This window comes from Oryza sativa, chromosome 2 (assembly GCF_034140825.1).
Source record: "Oryza sativa Japonica Group chromosome 2, ASM3414082v1".
Lineage (NCBI taxonomy): Eukaryota > Viridiplantae > Streptophyta > Magnoliopsida > Poales > Poaceae > Oryza > Oryza sativa.
The window spans coordinates 34832972-34844022 of NC_089036.1; the positions used below are offsets into that span (position 1 = coordinate 34832972).

Genomic DNA, 11051 nt, shown 5'->3' on the forward strand with positions numbered 1-11051 from the left:
GGGCAGGGAGGCTGGTCATTTTTCTTTCATTAATTTTCCTCAGTCACTGATGCACACAGCACACCAGGCGTGAACTGATGAGTACATTGGTATCTTGGTGATGAATCTGAATATTTCACATTGTACCTTTCTACTACTATACAATATATAGGAAGAATGAATGAGAAAATAACTATTTTTGATCAACCAACCCCTCCAAGGGAGACAGAAAACAGAAAGAACCACGTAGAACAAGGTACGCAAATGGAGAGGACTATCACGACAATAATGTAACAACAAAATGGCACTGACCGAGCAGTACTATAGTCCGGCAGGAAAATTGCTCACTTGGCCTTGTTCCAGTCTGTCCTCACCATTCACTTTGTATGACATCCGGATACGCATTGCAAGTGGTTTCTGTTCAGAAGAAAAGCAAAGCGAAATCAGCTATAAGCACAAGGCAAATAGGTCCAAAACATGAGAAGAAATCCGTATGTTCTAAATCTGAAGACCTCCATAACTTGAAAGAAAATCATGAATTTCAAAGACTGAAATTTCTGCAGATTATGCACCTGTCAGAATGGTATACACATGTTGACAGCAGACACGTGTGCATAAAAAGTGAAACGGCAGCGAAGGATGCAAGTCTCCACATACCTGCCCATGTTGGTTATTGGTGACACTGAACCCTTGAGTAACTGAACCATTGCCACTAGCTGGAACAATGTTGCCACTAGCTGGATCCAGTCGCAATTGGATAAACTGAAATTCATTTGGACAGTTCAAGAAACATTCCCATCAGTGTCATCAAATATTTTAGCCTTGTTAAACTAGTAGAATAAAATGAACTAAAACACACTTGCCATTTTTTTAGCATCTGTTTCAATTGCTATAATGTAAATTTGTATAGAGAGCTTCAAGAGTACAAGATAGACAAATAAAACCATATAAATTAATAAAAGAACAAAGAATGGTCAACCACATGGTACCACTACCACCACAATAGAAGATTTGCGCCTCAAGAAACTATTACGGAAAATTATAATTGCTCGTCAAGTGAGATTTGAGAACTTGCATGCCATAACACTAATGCAAGTAAGGACAGCTCAAATATAGAAGACAATAGATAAAGGCGCCATGATGCTACCTTTGGAACAGCTGCCTGAAAAACAAAATCCGTATAAGAACTGGATGTCAAATTTGTAAAAGTAGCATGGACGGTAGTCTCGTGTGGTTTCTCAGGCTGCTTTTTGAAATTGAAGTTGATCTTCAAGGTTGCACTCTGGAAAGCTGTTATTGATGAGTGATTAACAGGTCCTGCTCAAATAAGGAGGTTTATTAGTAATCATGACAGTATTATATTCAGTACTTTGTAGCAAATATCTAACATCAAACTAACCAGAAACAGATGTATTTGATGGCAGACCATCAAGCAAATCCATATCTTGAGGTACTGCAGGAGCGGATTTGGTCCCTGCAATGGAAGTGTCAGACATTTTGGCAAAGGCTGTAATAGAAGCAATCGGTACGACAAGCATGAAACGAAACTAACCAGAAACAGATGTACTTGATGACAAACTACTGAGAACATCCGTAGCTTCAGGTACAATCGCACCGACTTGAGAGATGGTAGAAACAGGTTTAGTATCAGGTACATTAATCTTGAACAATTCAGTGATGGCTATAAGAAAATATGGAAATACATGACTAGCACAATTAGAATTACATTTACCTTGGGCAGGAGTAGAGTCTGCTGCTGGCGGGCCATTCTGTGATGGAGATGATCCGATAGATAGAAGATCAATAAGAATATCTGTGCTTGCGGATGAAGGTGCAGCTGGACATAAAGCAAAAAGACATTTAGTCTAAGGTAAGGAATTCTATAGCATGCAAAAAGAATGTGGCAATCTAAACTAACATAATAGATTGGAATGCAAATATTTCAGACGTTGCGGCAGCATGTGAAATGTGTACTATATTATAGTTGCAATTATTGCAAAAGCAAAAACTAACTGATATCTTTTTGTGGGACAAAAGAAGGCAAGGAGGTTGCATGCACATTTTTGGAGCAGAAACTGCTCGATGCTATATTGACAGAATTAATTTTATTGGAACAGAAATTGTACGATACTATATTGACAGAATCAACTTTTAGGGCAAAAATATACAGCTAATTGGAAAGACATTGAACTTTTGGCCCCAAAATGCAGCAAAAAATCAGTACATGTCAGCAGGGAGGAAGGGAGGGACTATCAGACTATGCTGCTTCATTTATATTACAAGATTAGAAAAGTAACAAGGAAGTCCAAGTGGACAACAATAAAAATATTGAAATAAATACCTGCAGGTGATGAACTTATCCCACCAATACCCAGAAGGTCTTGTAGGAAGTCGTTAGGTGCTGTAGTGGTAGAAGCAGTGGTAATGGCTGGCACATCATCAGAACTTAAGTCAAGCAAATCAACTAAAGGACTGGTGGCAGGTTTTGCTACACCATTTGGAAGCTTAAGGCCTCCGGGAGTGACTGCTGGGGTAGGCTTATCAGCTGCAAGAGTTGCTTGTGTAGCACTAGCCCTCCTCAGCAAATAACTAGCTTCATCCAATGCAGGCATACGCTCAAGCAAAGATGGCCTGCACTTTCACCATATTTCTCTAACATTAATACCTATATTAAGTGCCACAGTATTGAAGAAAGTTTCCGCGATAGCATCCAAAAGTTCTATAACACACCTGATAGACTGATGTCTTTGTATGATGGAACTGAATTCAATTGATCTTTGCTGTAGTTCAAGCACAATATTCTTTTTATTCTGGGAAACTATTTGCTTTATCCTCCTGTTAATACCCAGTAAGATTGTATTATTTAACCAAACAGTAATACAATATAAGACTAATCTAGATAAAACTAGCTCCATCAAAGAAGATGTAATAAGCCTGTAAAGAAGGTACTTCAAAATAAAAGCTAAAATGACGAGCAGCTCATACACAGCAGCACATCAATATTATTGGGGCAAAATTGGTTTCCACTCTACTACTTCCCAAATTTTAGCATAATATTCACCAGGAAAAAAGGCACTTCAAGTTGAAAGGTATATTACTCTGATGTCGATGGAAATCGTGACGAGAGCTTCAAAAGAGCCACAAGACACATAGCTCGAGTTGTCACATCAGCAGAGTAACGGTTAAGAGCGAGTTGTACAGCATCCACAGCATCAGATTCTGTTACCTGAAAAAAAATAATGTGTTGTGGCATGATGTCTCAAAACATACTGCACAAATTAATGCTGCCAAATTGAATGTTTGTACTACAGGTGTAGGCAACCTATATAGGACAATGATCCTAAACTGACCAGTTGTCTTCAACTAAGTGCCCGAAATATGTACAAAACCAACTACCAAGAACAGCTAAATAAATGATTGCAGAAAAAAAAATGGCAATAATAATCTGCAAGCATAGACTACATGGTTAATTAGCAAAAGCAGAAATGAGAATGATAACAACACTGGTGGATCATACAAAAATAGAAAAAGTACAACAATGTTTCAACGTTAGGGACATAACTGGAAGCTTTTCTTTAGCCAGATCAAAAGGTCAAAAATAATATAGCCTACAAGAATTCTCCTCTCACCGTAATAGGTTCCTCCCCTTGCAGCATGCCAACATTGTTAACTAGCATTTCACCATATTCACCGATGCACCAAACAGCCACTCTTACTAAACTTCCCTACACAGTGTAGTGCAACCAAGTTACACAAATCAGTTAGGTTAAGGTGGAACAATATGCATCATAACAAACACATTTTTTTTTCCAAACCTGATCGACAAATGCTTGTAGAGCCATGTATAATAACCTCACTGAATATCCTTGAAGTTCTGATGCATTGCTTATTACAACAACGAGGGCATGCCACACATCATCCTTCACATGATTTCCAGCCTGTTAATCAACAAGAGTTCAGCATGAATTGAAGACATTTTCTACTATTGGTCAAAGACAGACGACCAGAAGATATATCTCATGGATGCATGCATTCAATAATATCAGCATAAAATATAAGCAGTCCTGACAAATGTGCAAAAGTTACCAGGAAATGCACCCCCCACCCCCCACACACACACAAAAGAAGAAATAAAAATATTTTTATAGTAGGTGTCCACCATGAAGAGTGTCCCACTGGTAGGTTTCTAGGAAGGAATTGCTGAAACTGAAAAGTATATGTTCTGGAGCACACACTTTTCAGATGTGAAATGCCCTACTGTACTTTGGTACTTACCAAGGATAAAACCTTGAACATCTGATCAAGGTACCATAACTTCTCTTGAGAAAACCTAGCAGGGATGCAACACTGTTAAAAGTGCCTTAATTTAGCAGGAAAAATTAAAATATGTGTATATATTGGATACTAACTTTTCAACTATTGAGCATATCTTGGCAGTGAGATCTTCTTTGAAATCCGGATCAGCTGAATCTAAGTAGTCGACAAGCTCTTTAGTCAAAGGCTTTACATTTGTATCGTTGACTAACAAAAAAACAAGTTCAAGGGCCCTCTTGCGAATAGAAGCATCTGCATCCTGAAAGGTCCACAAGTAATTTAAAATGTTAAAAGCCAAAATAACATGATTAGATTCTAGGAAGGCAAAAACAATAGATGACCAAGCTGACTTAAGCTTCAAGATTGCAATATTAATCATATATAGCAAGTATTAAGGAATTGGTCATTTTAAAATAGTATATGTGAAATCTTTGTTTTACTTGAAGTATATATAATAAAATCTTGAGTTAAAGATTACTTTGAAAGAGCAGTACCAACCTAACTGGATTATGTTGGTCAGATAACTTGAATCCAGCTTTAGCTACAGTATCCAAGAGAAATTTTCTACTCCAAGGATGCATAGATAACTCAAAACACAATCTCTCTACAAAACTTATTTAGGCCCTCTTTTTTCTAAGATTTTTTGAAAGTTGAATTGCCCACTGATCTTCACTAGAAGACAGACGTCCAAAAAATAACTAGAATGATATTTCCACTGTTACCTTTACACACTCCAATATTGTCGTCCTGTGTCTCTGTACTGCCTGTGTATCTACAGTAATGGCCCTCATAAGCATGTTCAGAGCAACGTATCTGAAAGAATGACATGCATAGTAAATACTTGGTCTAGGGGAAATAGGTGAACATTATGCTAACATATACACAATAAAAATTTTTGCCTATTGAGAGATGGGTGACCATTATGCTAATAAAAAGAACATCGTAGCCTCATTCATGTCGTGTATGGTACTATATCAACAACAGGAAACTGATATAACTCAAGGAACAGGCAAGGTTTAACCTTATATTATTATCACGATTCGACAAGAATCTACCCAAAATATTGATCGCAAGCACACGTAAACCACTAGTAGCTTCAATACCCATTATAGTCTGAACACATTCATACAGAATGGCATTAGCAGCATTCTTATTTGACTCATTTTTCGTTGCAACCTGCACAAAACAATACCATGGTTAATATTCCATCCACAACAATATGAAAACAAGTTCAATTACAAAAACAAAGAAGTGCATTGTTGTAAAATTTTAAATAAATATGGAAGGGAACATGAAAGTTTAACAGTTTAATAGGTTCTAGAATCCAAAACATGCAGCAATGCCCTAAGTGTGACCTTCTGAAACAAACCTCTAGTATGAATAACACAACATGAACTACAAGCGCCATGTGTTAAATAAGCAAATATGCTCTTACATAAAAAAAATGCAAACTAAGATCCTGATGATATATAACAAATATACTATATTGTAAAATCAATGCCCTGATTGGGAGGCAAGTCCACAGGACATATGGCAGAAACCAGAAAAATAAAATAAAATTAATTAGTAAATCTGACATAGGAATTGACTAGATGGTGCATGTTTTGTATGGAGAACAAAGTGTCAGTATTTTGTATGTGAAAAAAAAGGATATATTCAATCACCTGAGCAAGAATATCATTCATATATTCACTGCAGTCTGCATCTCCTTGACCCAAAATGCGCATCAGTTTAAGAACTCGAATATGCAAGAAAGGGTCTGATATGCCAGCAACGTCATACTCAGGAGCATAAGAACTATTGGAGACATCTCTCAGTATGCGCACCAATCCTTCAACGCAGTTCTGCAGGGATTTTTAAAAAAATGTTCATGAGAACAGTGCCGTTCTCAACATATAGAATATTCACAATGTTGCGTTATATTCTAGAATGTGTGTGTGTGTGTTTTATAAGCATGCAACTAGGAGCGATAGTGTGCTCCTGTGTGGTGCCACTGATGATTTCTGGGGATATTGCATTTCTGTAGGTAAAAGTTTTGGTACTAACAACAGAATTAGTTGAGCAGCTAAATGAATAACACATAAGCAACTGACGGTCATTCCTTAATATAGTTACTGTAAAAACGGCCTAAGGGGTACGAAATACTGGTACATACCTTTCTCAGGTACTCTAGTGCATCTTTGCTGGCTTTACACAGTTCCGTGCATAGTTGAACTGCAGATATCAGAATCCCATGATGTTTCTCCTTCAATAACGATGAAGCAAGACCCATGAAGTTTTCTGCCAAGTCTGGGACTTTTCTCACAATCCTTATAGCACACAAAGCAGCCTAATGAACAGGGGAGAGGATATAGCATGAATTCAAAACGGAAAAAAAGTGACCTACATTGTTTTGATGTGTGTATTAACAGATAATAACTTAGAGCTAGTGTCATTGGCATTTCTGTAGAATGCACAATTCCGTAATCAATTGAGGTTTCATGAACCCAATCTCTAAAAATAACAACAATAACCAACAAATCTCCTGTAGCTTTTTGTTTTAATAATGGAATATTGGCATGAATACACTAATCCAGTTGGCCACTAGGAATTGAATTACAGTGAGAAGTATTCCTACCTTTTTCTTTGTGTTAACGTCCCTGCTACGCATCAGCCTCTCCACTTCAGGCGACAGATCCCGTGCCATTTCAGCGGAGCAGATATTCCCAAGCGCACACAATGCAAGCCCCACGATGAACTGGTTCGAGTGATTGAGATCTCTGCCCCCCAAATTAATCACTAAAATTACTCAAAACTCAGAATTACATGCGAAAAACAGAACTCGCAGCAGCGCATTGCAGAGATAATAGAGTCTGGTGGTGTACTGTTTGAGGGAGTTGGTGACGAGCATGAGCACCTCCTGCCGCTCGTCGAGGAGCAGCATGAGGCCGAGGTAGCCGATCCGCTTCTCCGGGTATCCCGCGGCGGCGATGAGCTTGAGGCACTCCATCTGGCCGAAGTGGGTGGGGTATCCGAGCATATGGATGAACATGAGCTTGGCCATGTTCCGGTGCCGGATCTCCTGCTGGTTCTCGCCGATGGCCTCTCGTATCTCCGCGCACTCCCGCCGCACCACCGCCCGCTCCTCCGCCGCCGTCTTGCACGCGCGTATCGCCCGTATCATGTCCCTGCGCGGCAAGGCAAAGCTCAGCTCATCTCAGAAATTCGCGAGATCACGCCATTGCGCTCCGTGCAAACACCCATACGGATCCGAATTCGAGAGGGGCGAGAGCGGAAAACCCCACCGGAGGCGCGTGCCGGAGGAGAAGGGGCCCATGGCGATGTCGGAGGCGAAGTCCTCGACGATCTTCTCGACGGTGTCCATTGCCGGGGGGCGGGGATCTCGTGGAGGGGGGAGGAGGAGAGCTCGCGTGGATCTGGCTCCCGCGCGAGGTGGTTGGAGCGGGAAGGCGAGGCGAGGCTGGCAGAGGAGGAGGACGAAGGCTCGCCTTGGATGGATCTGAACTTCTGAAATCTGAACTGAAAATGGTGGTAACCGTGAGAACTGCGGGTACACCTTGCTGGAGCAGTGAATTTTGCGGGGATTTGGAGATAATTTGTCAAATGCAAAACCCAATGTAAAAATGTAAAATGTGAGGAATGGATCTGTGTGGACTTTTTTGTTTTGTGAATTTCAACATAGAAATCGCGGAGAACGTTTGTCGTGTGAATTTCATGCATTGGTCCTTGAATATTCTTTTATGTGTGACTTAGATTATTCCATTATTCGCTTCTTAATTACTACTAGTTTGCTTTGGAACGTAGAAAATTTAAAGAATTAAACTAGTTTCTATAAACATTATATATTCTTTTTATTCCAAATGAGATAATTATATATAGATTAGGATATTGAAAAATGATGGATAACTTGTAATTTCATGTTGGAGACTGAATTGGCATTCAACTACTCCCTCCGTCCCAAAAACATGTCGTTTTGAGATTCCCAAGCCAAATTATCTTGATGTCAAAAAGACTAAATTGCCCCTACCTATTCGATGTGGTTGTCATTTCATCAACAGGGATGTCCCCCACCATCCGCTTGCTATGGTTGTTCTAGCAATCCAACTTCTGTATCAAGAACGAGAAGACTTGACGGAACAAGCTAGGTCCGTCAGGCTAGGTGGCCCCACCTCTGCAACCAAACTTTTGCTATAACAACATTTTTTTATGGGACACTACTGAGGACATAGAACGACACTTTTAGTGGGACGGAGGGAGTATTTCATATGTTGAGTTCAACTATTTGTCAAATATCATCGTTAATTATACTACTTGTTCTAAAATATTTGTTCATCTAATAATATATATGGATTTGCTAACCTCCGCTTGACCAAAGTTGCCCCCAATATCTTACAGACTTTGGATCCTCCAATTCGATCCAAGATTTATGATGCACCACCATCTTCTCCTGCTCTGGCAAGCTGGTTGATCTTTGTTAACAGCGTTAACAACCACAACCAATTAGGTTTTGGGTTTTTTTTTTGGGGGGGGGTTCCTTAGGTGTAGAGGGATGTCGGGACGACGACGGTGGCATGGTATGCTAGTTGGCGATCGAATGGTGGTAAGGCGGTGGCAGCAGTGCGGCAAGACGGAGAAGGACAGTGGATGATGGTGCAACGGGGGCATCTCTCACCTAAGTGGTTAGGTGGCAGGGACACCTCATTGTGGGCCCCGCTTGGGGAGAAGGAAATGGAGGAGAAGGTCCAGCAGGCCTCGTCTACACCTTTGCTCTCTTCCAGCGTCAGCAAGTCGAGGAGGGGCGGTGGCAGTGGGGTCAAGTTCGAAAATGCACTAGATGCGGTAACAATCGACGGAGAGAAGAAGAAAACGAGGTAGCAAGTTTTAGGTGTTTGTATAAATCTCAAAGCGACCCAACGCCCCAAAATTCACAATATATTAGGGAGGAATGTAGAGTAGATAGTCCCTAATAATAGCATTTAATTTATCGTTGTAATAGAGTGGATCATACATCACTTTTCACTTGTCAATATTGGAACGTAAATACAACATCACCTTTCTTGTAGTGAATCACAGCTAAAAAGAGTACCACCTTTCTCCTCCGCTTCCTTGAAAGGAAACAAGTGAGAGAAAGAAAAATTGAACTTATAGCAAGCAAGATGCCGGCAGGATCCCAGGTGCTTTGTCAAGTATATATCACATGCTTCAGCTTGGACTTTGAATGTTATCAAGCATCAACCTATTCCCGAAGAATCCTTTGATTCTGCCGTGTTTTAAGTTGTTCACCATTGACATTTTCAGCTGGCATATCATCACACATTCGCATGATCAGGTCGCAGAGATATAATGATCCATGGAAATGTGGAATATCAACTCGAGTAAAGTATTCAGGGAGCCTATAAAAAATCACTTTTCATCATCGTATTTATCAATGCCGATGAGTGGTGAGCGCGAGGATGTAGAAGATATATCTTGTATCTTCAGAATCTTCAGATAACCAGTGGTCTCATGCTCCAAAGATCGAACGGCAGCTATAAGCATAAACTAGCTTCCCACGAGCTACTTTCTCTGAATATTCTCTCCAACATGTGAATTGTTAAGGCAACAAATTAATAGAGTGTTATATTATAAATTGATTCTATAAATAGTCTGATAGAATGAATGCATATAATTTTCTCAAGAAGGTGAATGATTAATAATAGTAGTATCAATTAAGCCATTGTTTAATCAAATCAAACGCGAAATAGCAGCAGCAGCAGCTTGGAATATCTGTGTGGCTGGAGGGAGAAGAGATCGAATCGAAGCTGGTGCGGCGCATGAGGAATCGAGGAGTGGAAGAACTCCGACAGCGGCGAGTGGGACGGGACAAAGGTGTCCATGAGACCCGCCATGTCCGGGGGACACGCCAGATACGGCAGCTTCCCTCTCCCTTCTCCTCCAAGCCATTAGTGGTTCGTACTTAGTACTTACGAGTAGCTTAAGGAGCAGCTTAAGATATAGCAGGAGGAGCACATTGCAGTTGATTACTAGTTGGAGAAAAAAAAAGCCGGATTAATATGTGCAAATGAAAAGCGGTTGATTAGTTGTTTATGTCAAGTCATGGATGGCAACGAATATCTCGTGCTAGGAGCATGTGCTCGATTTTAATAATGGTTGTGTCTCGAGGATTATTGTAACGCGGGCTGCCGCCGAATGGGCGAAGACACTTGGCATATCTCTGAAATTTTGGCTCGGGGTGTTTCTCCCTTTTTAAAATAAAATCTTTGGTTCCGAGTTAAACTCATCGTTTCTTCTGTAGCTGGTCATAAGCTGTAACGATTTTTATGAACAAATAATTTACAGTAACATTTTTATGTTAACGATTTAAAGCAAGTCATAAAAAATAAAACTATAAAACTAACTTTTAAAATTCAAATTTTAACAACAACATACAAGTTAAAGAGCAAACGGTGAGCTGTAGTAGCTCTTTTCCATGTCTGCATGAGTTTTTGTGTTTTGAGTAGTCTATATCGGCCCTGTTTGCACCCGTCGAAGATTGAAATTAAGTACGAGCATCATGTAAAACGATAAATGAATTTCAATTATTTATTAATTTGGAAAACGTGTTATCAAAATCCATATAATTTTGTATTTTAATCAGATTCAAACGGGGGGCATCTGTATTTTTCATGCCAATGTACACGCTTGGCTTGCATGTGTCCTGCATCAGCAAGGCAAGAAACGGGTCAAAACGGAGGATTCCACAGCAGGCTGCGCTACAG

The 11051-nt window shown here is 40.0% G+C and overlaps 1 protein-coding gene across 3 annotated transcripts; it reads right to left on the reverse strand.

Annotated features, from left to right (window-relative positions):
• Positions 1 to 9: 9 nt before the first annotated feature.
• On the reverse strand, positions 10 to 7809 carry LOC4331060 (AP-1 complex subunit gamma-2). 3 transcript variants are annotated; one of them, XM_066307885.1, is made up of 20 exons: positions 7578 to 7809; positions 7190 to 7460; positions 6911 to 7052; positions 6449 to 6622; positions 5958 to 6137; positions 5315 to 5469; positions 5016 to 5106; positions 4389 to 4552; positions 4255 to 4309; positions 3795 to 3917; positions 3609 to 3704; positions 3078 to 3205; positions 2710 to 2814; positions 2321 to 2610; positions 1712 to 1816; positions 1532 to 1597; positions 1379 to 1453; positions 1127 to 1296; positions 637 to 741; positions 10 to 396 (listed from the first exon to the last, which is right to left on the reverse strand). In XM_066307885.1, exons 3-20 carry the CDS (start codon positions 6977 to 6979, stop codon positions 301 to 303), a joined length of 2247 nt encoding a protein of 748 aa, XP_066163982.1. In that variant the 5' UTR covers positions 6980 to 7052; positions 7190 to 7460; positions 7578 to 7809; the 3' UTR covers positions 10 to 300. The 3 variants fall into 3 exon arrangements, with proteins under 3 accessions (XP_066163982.1, XP_015627036.1, XP_015627034.1); XM_015771550.3 differs by having other exon boundaries at positions 6449 to 6602; positions 7158 to 7460; XM_015771548.3 differs by having other exon boundaries at positions 7158 to 7460.
• Between the last annotated feature and the right edge of the window lie 3242 nt (positions 7810 to 11051).

Excerpts from the sequence above, each read along its gene's own strand:
- LOC4331060 (XM_015771548.3), bottom strand. The coding sequence starts at position 7,657 with ATGGACACCGTCGAGAAGATCGTCGAGGACTTCGCCTCCGACATCGCC. Across the intron at positions 3,918-4,254 it reads TGTTCAAGGTTTTATCCTTG|GCTGGAAATCATGTGAAGGA; the intron begins GTAAGTACCAAA and ends GTTGATTAACAG. Across the intron at positions 1,817-2,320 it reads GATAAGTTCATCACCTGCAG|CTGCACCTTCATCCGCAAGC; the intron begins GTATTTATTTCA and ends CTTTATGTCCAG.